Source organism: Danio rerio, chromosome 23 (genome assembly GCF_049306965.1).
Source record: "Danio rerio strain Tuebingen ecotype United States chromosome 23, GRCz12tu, whole genome shotgun sequence".
Lineage (NCBI taxonomy): Eukaryota > Metazoa > Chordata > Actinopteri > Cypriniformes > Danionidae > Danio > Danio rerio.
In genome coordinates, this window is record NC_133198.1 from 23,259,649 (window position 1) to 23,272,739 (window position 13,091).

Here is a 13,091-nt window from a genome sequence, read left to right on the forward strand (position 1 = left end):
GCTTTGAAAACACCCCTACACCCAGCAAACAACCCTCCTCTTGTTCTAGACACATCAGTTCAGCCACGAGTACTCTGTATCATGGCCTGTACAAGGGGAATTACATATTCTCATGTTGTGCTTTTACTAGTGTTAACAAAAGCTGGGTGTGTTTTGTCTCACAGTCTGTTGTGAGGAGGCAGTGGGATTTTTTTATTTTTTTATTTTTATTTTTTGGTCTGTCGTCTCATGACCCAGTGCATGTGAGGTAAATGTGGGTGTGGGTGCCCTCTAAAGGCAACTGCTGTCATTAGCAGAATGCTACTCATGTGGTCTTTTTTGTGGTGTGTCATCTTTATTATTTCTAATATAATCATTGTGACATGCTGATGGCCTTTCTGATGGTCTTTGATGATTGTTTATTTGGGGGGCACAGGGTTTGCATGATAAAATCTAACATTAGAGGGACTGGGAAGCCAAGACTGAAAATCATAATTCCAAATCAGCTTTTACAACATGAAAAACTAAAGAAAATTGAGGGCAGGACTGCAGGTGTTTCCCATTCAAATATAACATTTAAAAACAAATACAAGTATTACAAATTGTTTTTATATTTACAGTATATAAAACTGCCTTACGGCTAGGGTCAGACAGAATCTGTGGACATTTTTTGCTATTTCTGCTGAGAATTTTGTAAAAAAAATCTGCGTATTTGTGCGGAATGATTTGGGAAGTATCGTGACTAAAAACTTATTATATGTAATAAAAATAATAGCTTTTTAAATTTTCTTTAATGTTTACAATGCAAATCCATCTAGATCAGGGGTGCTCAATCCTGTTCCTGGAGATCTACCTTCCTGCAGATTTCAGTTGCTACCCATATCAAACACTAACTAAGTAAACTAAGTTCATTATGTTGACTTCTCAGACATTTGCTGCATCAGCAATGTTATTAATATTTCTGATAGTGATATCTCTCATTGTAAAAAAAAAAAAAAAAAAAATGGGTTCCTTACAATTCCTTCATATCAACCCCAAAATTACTACACAACAACGAGTTTGTTCAAATAATTTCTGTGCAACAGGGCTCATGACCTTCCATAGTTTATGACTGTATAAAGTTTCTTAAAATGCATAAAACAGTCATTGAGAGGGTGAATTAGAAAAGAAATCACAATATTTAGTTTGTTGGTTAATCTTTTTTTATCTTTTAATACAAACGTGTTTAAACGTATAGTTTGGTTCTCTTGGATGATTTGCTGCATTTAATCCTAGTTCACTCAGCATTCACATTGTCACTATTAAAACCAATCCTAAGATGGTGGCTTTTAAGATATATAACATAGCAAAGACCTATAAAAACAATCATTGCATAAGCATCTCATGATAATATGTAAAACATCTAAGAACACATATAGAGATTTAAAAATGTGTATAGAAGTCAAAACAGTGCCAGGATTTTCTCTCACATTCATACAAATCAAGATCTGATGCAGGGAGATGTGCTTCTTACATCTGTTTTGAACTGTAATAGCTGTTCTGTCTTTTTTATGATCACATCTTTTGATATCGAGGCGAGGCAGTGGTGCAGTGGGTAGCATGTTCGCCTCACAGCAAGAAGGTCGCTGGGTCACTGGTTCGAACCTCGGCTCAGTTGGCATTTCTGTGTGGAGTTTGCATGTTCTCCCTGCCTTCGCGTAGGTTTCCTCCAGGTGCTCAGGTTTCCCCCACAGTCCAAAGACATGCGGTACAGGTGAATTGGGTAGGCTAAATTGTCGGTAGTGAATGTATGTGTGTTTCCCAGAGATGGGTTGCAGCTGGAAGGGCATCCGCTGTGTAAAAAAACTAGCTGGATAAGTTGGCAGTTTATTCTGCTGTGGCGACCCCGGATTAATAAAGGGACTAAGCCGACAAGAAAATGAATGAATGAATCTTTTGATATCATGTTGTGTTTTAATTTGTTTAGATGTGTGGGGTTTGTACTATGCACATATCTCAGTCAAGCTACACCAGAGTTCATTTGGAAGTAGACCAAGACCCTGTTTTTTATAGTCTCAGTCTGGTGCACACCGAGGTTCGGATGGCAGTGTTTGCACTTAATATGAACCACAGCAACAGACCAATCATACAAGAGTTTGCTAGGATTGAACCAAACTTACTACAATATGTGTGAAGGCACATTTAATTCATCTTAAGGTCTCACGGGTGTAAAATTAACTGAACTATAAAATGCAAAGTTCAGTTAATTCCTAAATTACATTATCTATTAAAAAGTTGCATAATTCCCTGTTGTTTTCTATTTAATGCCAGCCATCAAATGAAACCACCAGTTAGCTTGCACAGTCCAACCTTTGTGTTCACAAAGTGCAATCTGCTGCAGGAGATGATTTCTTGCCTCCTCCTCGCTCTGATCTTGTTGCAGTGCCGTCCGCAGGTAAAGCATGTCTTGAGACATGCTGAGCTCAGGGATTCCGGTCAGGAGCATTAGAGAGAAGAGCGTCACAAGAAGCCGAGACTGAGCTCGGAGGGACAGATAGGCATTTATGCATGTGTCCTAGAGAAACAACACATACTTCAGCTCAGAGTAAGGCTCTAGCACTTTACTTGTTTAAATTTAATCTAGACAGAGCAGGGTCATGTTTTTTAAAGCTTAAAAGAATAGTTCACCCAAAAATCTAAATACATTTACTCACCCTTCACTTGTTCAAAACCTGAGTTTCTCCTGTTGAACACAAAAAAAATGCTGGTTGATAGCAACCATTCAGACAATGGGTACCATAAACCAGCATCATTCTTTTGTGTTTAACAGAAGAAGGAAAATCAAGTGTGAGTAAATGAGGATGGATTTTTTTTTTCATTATTGGGTGAACTGTCCCTTTATAAAAATGGGCTGAAAAAAATAGATGCCATATTTCTATGTTAGTTGAAAGTAATGTTATTTTAGTGTTTTAATCTGTTATATTATTTATTATTTTATTGAATTTTATTTTTACAGTTTCAGTTTTTCATTTTAAGTTTTAGTAATTTTGTGTGCCAATGTATTATTTTTTGTTTTGTGCACTTTTTCTTACTTATTATTTTTTCAAGTTAATTTAGTTTTATACCATTTTTAGTCATTTTATTTTTTTTCATCAAACAGGCAAAATGTATTTAAAAACACTCATTCTTTGCAGTTTCTAGAAGGAAGCATACGCACCACTAGGGGTACATCTACCACAATTTAAGAACCACTTGTCTAAAGAGAATCAACAGTAGCAACAATAGTTGTTATAAAACGCACATACAAAATAGGAAAAACTTGTGGAGAAAAATACCCTAAATCTCTGGAAGTAGAGACTGGGACGGCCTTTCACCCTGCCCATAACATACAGGAAATCAGGGGTGAGGACAAATGGCACCCTTTCTCTGTTCACTCCCCAAAAGCTCTTAGTGTTTCCCAAGATGTGCCCAAAATCAATGTGGAACAAGTTTCCTGAGAAGAACAGAGAACTTAACATTAGGCAGATTCCCTGTGGACACATTCATTAGTAAAATACTGGCACATAAGCTTAAAGCCATGTTTTATATTCCTGAAACATGTCCTAATATCTACCCATGATTCTTTTAACATTGTGTGTGTTTAACATTATGCATTCATAATCTGTACATTATCATAGCTGAATTTTATAATCAAGTTAAAATGAGTCAGTTTCTTGTAAAATGTTCATCTATGATGGCTTTACTCAAACTGAGTTCTTTACCTTGATCTGTGATCATGATGTTGTCATTGTGACGGTCACCAATGCCCAGCACATACGTGGCAACACAGTACCCGGCACATGAGTTCACAAACTTCTCTGTAGCTTGAAAGTGCTGTTGTAACAAATTCAAAAAGGAGTAAGAAGATAACAATCAGATTTATGCAGATTTAAGAGGTGTATATTTAGAATATCTGCTCACTTTTTCCTGGAATGGGCACTTCGTCTGAAGCCAGTCATACAGGGCATTGTTTTTAAAAGCTCCCGCCACTCCACCCTGACTCCTCTGAACTGAGGCAATAGTGATTGCATTTCGCACAATTTCAATCATTCCTGTGTCAAAGACAGTTATACAGCTGATTGTTAAGACAAAATATTAAGACAATTATGCAGCCAATCACAATACAGTATCTCAGAGTGATGTATCATCATAATAAATGTATGATATGTTTACATTTTTACACACATTGTTTATTTTTTACCAGCATCAGTCTTGATAGTTTGTTTACATAATGCTTTCATTGTTTTTTTTTTATAAGGCAGAAAAAAATTAATTTTATTATTAATAATCACAATCAGTGATCTGAAACAACATTAATTTTCATGCATTATGGTAATTTTCTCTCTTTATAAAAGCAGGAATCCCTTGAATAACCAAACAAAATGTTCGGTATTCGCATGAAAAAGTAACCAAACCAACATACCCACATAATTATTTAAAATCATATTAAAATATTTTTATTTATCTGTGGTGATTTCTGAAAAAGAAGGGAATAGCCTAAAGGAAATTGAAGAGAGTCTATTACATTTATTTGGCATGTAGCATTCAAAAGCAGATAATGGGAAACGCTCCACAGGCCAAACCTTTCCAACAACATGGAAGCTTAATAACAAACTATGAATGCATTTTGTCTTAAATGTCTCTGGGGTGAAATAATGCAGTTTTAATTGTGACATTTTCGTCTTGATAGGCAATGTTTTGTAACTGGTAAAAAAAGAATTATAAAAGGATAATAAGTGTAAAATATATACAATATATTCATTTTATCCAAATTAACAGTAACACAGACAAAATGATTTAAAAAATTAAAATGAAACAGACAAAAATAACTAAAATGATGCTCTGGGGTTAGTTGCTCATACTGCAGTACATAAGAGAAAGACTGATCTTACCTATGTTAAATCCAGTTGAAATGCATCCATAGGGCACCAGATTCAAGTCTAAACCTTTTTCTTGCCAAATGGAGTCCATAACCACGAGAGTCTAAAACATGAAAAACATTTTAGTTAGTAATTAACCTTGTTTTTAGCCACTATTGCTAATTAGTCTGTGGTGAACATGAATTTTAAACAGTTGCTAATAAACCTGAATGATGAGCATGTCCTGTCGGAGGTCATCTCCATGTTTAAAGATGATGCCGACTGGAGGAGAGGGTGGAGCTTCTGACTGAATGCAGGAGAACTCCAGCCAGAGTGGCTTTTTCTTTGATGCCATTATCTTACAGTCTTTTAGCTGTGTGAACAACAGAATGTTTCTTATGAATAATGTTTTATCCATGCAAGAAAAGTGATTGGGGATTAATGGGGTCCAAAGCAACAGTGGACATGCCAGACTGTGGACAAGATATTGTTTTTAAGGATAAGTTTAGTTTGGATGAGTTTAGGGTGGGAACAGGTTGCTGTTAGATTGTGGACTTATCAAACTTCCAACAAAGAAAAAGGTTGAAAAGTTTGCCATATCAATTGAGGCGTATTCTGGTTTCTAGCAATTAGTAAAGATGATTAACCTACTATGATACTTCCTGCTCTGACACGGGGATCAAAAGGCACCTGGAAGTCAGAGGGTAAATCACACTTCTCCAGTAACTCCTGCAGCTTCTGAGGAGCTGAAACGCACATACATGATAGTGCGAATAACATAAGTAGTATAAACAGTAACCTGTTTGATCTTTACCTGTTGATGGAAGATCTGTCCTATCTGGGTAGAGCAACTTTACTGCAAGAGCAACGTCATGCAGGTAACTGACAACTTGCACTTGACTCTGGAATTCAGCCAACATTGCCTCTCCACAGCCCAATAGGTATGCCTCCAGTATCACTGCCATACGCTGGCGGAAAAACGGGCATCCTGCCACCTCACTTCGCAAATACCAAAAGAAGAAGTGTCCAATGCGTTTACTCTGTTCCAGGAAAATGGAATCAGCAAATGCAGTTAACCTTTACTTCTTGACAGCTGGTATGATGCAGGTATATAATTTAGTCAAAATTATAGAGATTAAAAAATTCCCTCTAATGAGAACAGCAGGAAACAGGACTTACCCTTAGTGCTCTTTTTAGCAGGAATCTTGCCAGAAAGCTATCGTGATATGGCTCGACTTTAAGGGTCTACAGAAAATAATATCCTTTATTGGATTTTGATTGATGTTCAATGAACATGCTATCTGGAATGTCACTACTTTGAAACTGGAGCTATTTAATATGTCATTTATGGAACATTATATTTTTTTACCTGAACCAGCTGAAGCAGATACTTAAGCACCTCGTCATTGGATAAAATCTCTAATCTTTGAACTGCCAATCTTCTGACCTTCAGGTCCGCAAAATCCACACTCAGAAGCTCAAGGGCCACAAAAAGCTCAATGTCCTCTGGCCCCCAGTGACTCAAAAGCCAGTGCACCTCCTGGACCACAGTTGGAAGCATCCAGTTGACTGTGCGAAGAAACTGAGGTAAATTTGAGACATAGTGGACACTTTCTTCTTTGAACTTTTTTAGGTTCCTCATTCTTGTTAAGGTTGCTGTTGAAGAAGCCTCACTGAATGGGGCGGAGAGTCTGGATTCCCCTGCAAGGTCCAGTGAAGAAGACTCTGAAACAGGAGATGTACCACTACAAGAGGAGCTCCTGCCATTAGGCAAGACAACAGGAAAGCTGTAGCGATCCAGCATGAAGGTAATCGCCATTGAGTTGGCTACATCAGGGTTGGTGGCAGTAGACAGCTTGTCTGCTTCATAAGTGACTGCCTCCTCATCCCATTCTGGGAAAGGCCACATGTTCAGAGTGTGTGGACCTTGGCTAAGAAGCGATCTGTGATCAATCAATTGGAGATTTACGAAGTATAGTACCTGCAATTTTCCCTTATGGTGATCTGGTACCTTAGAGGAGCTTGACTTTGTTTCCTTAGCTGCCTCTGTGGCATTAATTGTGAGACCTAGTTTTGCACCTTGAGGGATATCCCTGATCAAAATGTCAAACTCCAGCCAGGTGTTCCACAGAACTTCATCTGTAAACTCTTTCGGAGTTGAGCAAATTGAAGATATGGTCTTTTTACCATAGATTATTGTTGCCTCTACGTAAACAAGTGATGGTACCTTACTTGGGAGATCTGGGATATCAAATCCCAGGAGTTTAACCCTGAACTTTCTCTCGCAGTCCCACAGAGAAATCAGCACAATGTCCTCTACTTCCTTTTTTTTAAGGCAGAGCTCCTCATGGGAGCTTGAGAGACCAGTAAGACTGTCCACTAGTGGCCAGTACTCTGTACTCACTGTGTCATCTGGAAGAGATGAGATGGCAACTACTGAGAGATGAAGCTCCAGTGAGTTTTTGAGGCAGTGTCTGACCCACAGGTAGTTTGAGAGCTGGAAGTCTCCACTCAGAAATTCCTCCCTGCCACACACCTTGAGGACATGATCACTGGTCCAGCTTTCAATTGGTAGGCTCCCCTTTGGCAATGATTCCCAAAAGATCTTGAGGATATCACTGGGTTTTTGAGTCAAATCAGCTTTAATCGAAAGATTTGAACCATTATAATAAAGAGTCACTGAAAGTGTCCGCTGAAAGTAGCCTTGCTGATCATTTGGGAGCACGATGGAAGTTGTCCAGGGTTCAGTGGCATAAGCTATTAGATCTCGTTTTTTCAGTTCTTGGGTTCGTGGCGTGGCAAACTTTCTTCGAGTATAGGCAAGCTCACCTAAACGATTAGCATTTGAAGAGTCTAAATCATACCCAATTAGTTCATTCAAAACATGCTGGAAATAAACTCTCTCCTCTGAGGCAGATTTCTGAGCCAGCACAGTAACAAAGACAGTCTGAAGACCATCAGTACCCTGAAACCAGGGTGCATCAAGAGTTTGCAATACCTGAAAGTCGTCATAAATTTCATACCACTCTTCCTCCTTGTGGTACAGCAGACTGTATCGTTCTGGGTCCAGAAGTGCAAATGGTTCAGATATTCGGTTATTCTCCTGTGCTAGCATACAAAGTCGCACTCGAAGCTGATGTACGCTGCATTGTCCTGGGAGTTTGATCTGTAAGGGCTCCCTGCTGTCCACTGACTGAAAACCTTCTCTGGCTGGTAACTTGCAAATGAATACAAGGTTGTTATCTGAGCAAGGCTCCGGTTGTATATCCCGCACACCTTCCCAGCTGTTCTCCATGGATGCTAGAAAGCAAACAAGTTAGCATGTGCTCATTTAAGGTCAACCAGTCTTTTCAAAACAGGCAGTCTTTTTTGTAGATCAGACATAATTGGTTATATTAACTGACATATTTGGAGTCTAGGTGAAGATGCCCCCTTTTTAGTCATTTATTATTCTGGTGGTGATTAAACGAGGCAATTATCCTCAATAATACTAAACTGAATAAATGCCAGAGAAGTTGTTTAGTTTATTTTTAGCGTGTTGCAGTGCAGTTGCTAGGATGTTGAGCCAAAGTAAATGTGGCCAAAATAAATTGAAATCAAACGGAGTAAGTCCTCTAATTTCGTCACATTTCAGCGTTTTTAAATAAAATATGTAAACACTGTGTGTGTGCGTGCGTGCGTGCGTGCGTGCGTGCGTGTGTGTGTGTGTGTCTGTGTGTGTGTTTAGTTCTGTTTTCATGTGTCACTCCCTACCTCCTTACACTGAAAAAAGTGTTGCATGCAGAACTGTCGCAAACAATTTATTTGTGATTTTAAACAATCAAATTAAATTAAATAATATTCAACTTAATTTGTTTGTTTAAATTCAACACAATTAAATTGCTTACAACCACTTAACATACAAAAATTGAGTAAATCCAAGGAATCATCTTTGATTAATTTTTTTCAGTGTAGTTTACCCTTATTGTCTTGTTAGTCATTCATTAATTGTCTCCACCTTCTCATCAGTAAATTAATTGTTTCCTCATGTACTTACACCCTGTTCTGTTCGTCCCTTTTAGTCAATAGTGATTTTTAGCTATCCTCGTAATGTGCCTGTTTTTGTTTTTGTTTTTTAGCTTGTTTTTGTTTATTATATTTGTGCTTCACTCTATTTCTTGCATATATCTATACATGTTAACAAATTCCCTGGACTTCATCGGCATTCTCTTTGCTCCATTCATGAGTTTCATTCATTCATAAACACTAATTGTAACATGTAAGATTTCAGGGATGTAGATACAAATATAAGTGCTGCTTCCTCCTCATATTTCCCTTGTTTGTGAGGCTGTAGTGCAATTTGTTTTTAAGAAAGGAAAGCTGATTTTTAGTTGTCTGTAAATTGTCAAGCCTTTATTTATTTATTTATTTATTTATTTATTTATTTATTTATTTACTTACTTATTGATTTGCATATATACAGTATTTAATGAGGTTTACAAGTAATGCATGTCAATTGTGATGTACAGCAGCATTGTCACGCTATTATTCTTGCACCAGTTAAAGGAAAATATTTAACACTGGCAACTGTTCTAAAATAAATACAGTTTGGCAACACACAAACTGGTTCTGCCAGTCATTCTAGGCAGAAGAATGCATCAAAACCAAAATAAGCTTTAGTCTTCAGTGCTATACTACATGTTCCTTACATTAAAGTTATACATCATATAACAACTCATTTTCAATACCAGCTGAAATTCTACAAGTTTTTGCATAATTTGAAGTGCACTTACCTATTCAGGCTGTCTGTCTTTGGTTTTAGGTAGGTTTCTGTGGCTTGTGTGCGAGCTATAGTTCAATTCCCTTTACTGTAATACATCACAGAAGTGACTGTCTGCATAACAGCTCATCATTTCCTCATTCCTTTGTCTTTCTGCACCTGAGAGGAAGATTTTTTTTTTTTATCATTACAAACTTATTTGCTCGTAGTTTCATTTTATTTCAAATTCACTTGCTTGATCAAATACCATTTCTCTCCATACAAACTACAACTGTAGGAGACACGTTTGCTTTTTATTTTTATTTGTAATAACTTTTGTTTTAAATCTATTTTGTTGTAAAATGATAAAGGTGTTTATTGTATTTCTCTGAGTATGTGCCCTCTATAGGTGAGAGGAGAAATAAAGATTTATAAGGCAATGCCACCTGGGACAGCCCTGTGGCACAGTTTTTGATCATTTTGAGATTGGCATAGTGGAATCGGCATGGAAGCTGCCTTTAAGTTGTTAGTTTTTATGTAACTATTCACATCATTTTTGATTTAATAAATTTCAGTCGTTTTTTGAACATCAGCCAGTTTGTGTTGGAGCTCTTCAAGCATCTCTGCACCAGCACCTCCCACAGTGGCTAAGAAAAAATTTCAAAGTAAAAAAAAAATAACTTTAGGAAATTTTAATTGTTTTATTAATACAAAATCAATATTATTAATTATTACTTATAAATGCAGCCATGGTGAGCAGGAGAAGCTTATTTTAAAACATTTAAAAATCCTACTGACCCCAAACATTTGACCGATTGTGTATATTCGTTTTGGAGTTGACGCAGTGGCGCTGTAACTCGGGGTGTGACACTGACAACAAAGGTGAGGATCCACGTGCAGGTTTATTAGAATCGTCAGGCAAGCAGTGGTCAATACAGGGGAAAACAGATGTATGAGGGCAATCCAGAGCCAAAGTCAAATTAACAGGCAGATGGCCAGAGGCAGGCAGCAAACAGAATTAAACAAATAAACGAGGCAAAGAATCAAAAATACGGCAAAGGCAGACAAAGAAATCGCGTTGTAGTGTCACTGTAGCAGATAACAAGACTCAGCAACAGCGATTGTTCCTGTGCTGTTTATGTAGTGCAGTAATCAGTCCTTGGGCAGCTTCAGCTGTGGAAGTGTAATCAGTCAGGATCTGGAACATGTGTGTAAACAGAGTGCATGTATGGAGTTGTAGTCCATTAACTGGCGGAATTGTAGTTTGTACGAGTGTGAATGTTTTCCAGCGACCTCTGGTGGTTAGAGATCGCTGGTGATCATGACAGGCACAGTGGTTAGCACCATCACCTCACAACAAGAAGGTTGCTGGTTCAAGGCCCGGCTGAGCCAGTTGGTGTTTCTGTGTGCAGTTTTCACATTCTCCCCATGTTCATGTGGGTTTCCTCCGGGTGCTCTGGTTTCCCTCTATAGTCTAAAGACATAATAAATTGTGGTAAAGCGTATGTGTGAGATTGTGAGTGTATGGGTGTTTCCCAGTGCTGGGTTGCAGCTGGAAAGGCATCCGCTTCATAAAACGTATGCTGGATAAGTTGGTGGTTCATTTCACTGTGGCGACTCCTGATGAATAAAAGAACTTAGCTGAAGAAAAGTGAATGAATGAATGAATGAATAGTGTTGAAGAATTAATGGCTAAATTTGACCGGCCTGGTTACTCGTGCCAATGACAAAAATATTGGGCTGTGGACAAAGTGAAACATGTACTGTTCTCTGATGAGTCCACCATCACTATCTTTTCCACATCCGGTAGAGTTACAGTGTCGAGAAGCCCCAAAGAAGCAACCCAGACTGTTGTATGACCAGAGAAGCATGGGGGTGGATCAGTGATGGTTTGGGCTGCAATATCATGGCATTCCTTAGGTTCAGTACTTGTACTAGATGATCCCGTCTCTGCCAAGAACTACCAAACTATTCTGGAGGACCATGTGCACCCAATGGTTCAAACACTGTTTTGGAGGAGCGAGTCAGGAAACGTTTTTTTCCACCAGCATCACCTAGTGATCTGACCACTATTCAGCAAGAATTGCTCAAAATCTCTCTGGCCACTGTGCTGGACTTGTATCTGTCATTGGAAAGATGAACTGATGCTGTATTAGCCGCAGAAGGAGGCCCTACACTATGCTAATAAATTATTGTGGTCTAAAACCAGGCTTTTCAGTTTCATACTTCAATTCTTATATACTCTATTTACACAAAAACACAATTAACAGCGGTGCTTCAATAAAAAAAGTTTTTTTCAGTGACAAAAAAGTCATCTTTTTATTTGATTTTTATTTAACAGATATAAATGCAAAGCCTTTTGAGAGTCAAGGTCTCTCTTTTCACTCTTATATAAAGAGTTTCCTTTAGATTCAAGGCCTATGTTGTAAGTAAATATATAATACATTTACATTTGTTCCTTTAGCAGATGCTTTTATCCAAAGCAACTTGCAATTGAGAATAAAGAAGCACTTCAAATCACCAGAAGCACTTCAAATCAACCATGCTGGGAAAATATGCAAATTTTGAGGTTGTTGAGTACTGTGATATTTTTGTGATAGAACATTTCCCTAGAGAAAGGCTATTTAAATTTTTATTTTAAACAACGTAATGATAACAATAAAATAAACAGGTAATAGAAAGGGTGTAACCATTCAGACTTTAAACACTATGAATGACTGAAAACTTCAGTAGATATATTGATTCTTATTTACTGTTATTACCCGGCATAGGAGCACCTACTGGGGAGGCAGGTATGAAAATGGTAAAAACCAATTTGATTAAACAAAATTGGTTAAAGGGCCCCTATTAAGCAGTATAGAAGGTCATATTTTGGTTTTGGGGGTCTCCAACAATAGGCCAATATGCATGCAAGGTCTTTCTTTCAAAACACTTTCATTGTATTATAATTTTAACCTAATTATCCCGACTCTCATATGATTTGTTCAGCAATGCATTTTTTCCCAAACCCATCCATTGCATGACACTAATCTGATGACTTAGTCTGTTGTAATTGATCTACTGCATTCAGCGTACTACTAAAATAAACACCCAACAAGCAGCCAGCCATTGTGCAGAGTATGGGTGGATTTCATTTCCTATGCTCTAATCACTTTGGAGGGTCCCTATGAAGGGGTTAGAGAGGTTAGGGATGAGCTCTTTTAAATTTAGTGAAGTGTGTGACTCCAAACAGCTTTCCTGCTCAAATGATAATTTCCTAATGTGTCCATCTTTCATTTTAAAATGGGTGTAGAAGTGACCAGTTTTGATCTCTTCAGTTTGCAATGACACTTCAATATGGCGGTGATTTTGTTCACTCCAATGAGCCCTTCGGAGGGTGATATATCCCGTTTCAAAGTCCAACGCAAGAATGCATTAAAACAATATTGCTCCATTCTTATCACTGGTCCTTGTCTGTGTAAGAATAACTAATTGTGGTCATAGGAATGACAAACACC

The 13,091-nt window shown here is 37.9% G+C and overlaps 1 protein-coding gene and 1 long non-coding RNA gene across 2 annotated transcripts in view; one reads left to right on the plus strand and one right to left on the minus strand.

Moving 5' to 3' along the window:
- LOC137489118 (uncharacterized) overlaps window positions 1–13,091 on the plus strand; it is a 53,093-nt gene that overhangs the window by 16,564 nt on the left and 23,438 nt on the right. The window lies entirely within an intron of this gene.
- Window positions 217–9,746, minus strand: si:rp71-17i16.5. The gene is made up of 11 exons (XM_021473636.3): window positions 9,629–9,746; window positions 6,226–8,156; window positions 6,036–6,101; window positions 5,671–5,896; window positions 5,508–5,602; window positions 5,083–5,229; window positions 4,890–4,980; window positions 3,919–4,049; window positions 3,720–3,831; window positions 3,294–3,451; window positions 217–2,533 (listed from the first exon to the last, which is right to left on the minus strand). The coding sequence occupies exons 2-11, from the start codon at window positions 8,149–8,151 to the stop codon at window positions 2,276–2,278; spliced, it is 3,210 nt and encodes a 1,069-aa protein (XP_021329311.1). The 5' UTR covers window positions 8,152–8,156; window positions 9,629–9,746; the 3' UTR covers window positions 217–2,275.

Excerpts from the sequence above, each read along its gene's own strand:
- si:rp71-17i16.5 (XM_021473636.3), bottom strand. The coding sequence starts at position 8,151 with ATGGAGAACAGCTGGGAAGGTGTGCGGGATATACAACCGGAGCCTTGC. Across the intron at positions 5,897-6,035 it reads TGCTAAAAAGAGCACTAAGG|AGTAAACGCATTGGACACTT; the intron begins GTAAGTCCTGTT and ends TTCCTGGAACAG. Across the intron at positions 5,603-5,670 it reads GACAGATCTTCCATCAACAG|CTCCTCAGAAGCTGCAGGAG; the intron begins GTAAAGATCAAA and ends TGTGCGTTTCAG.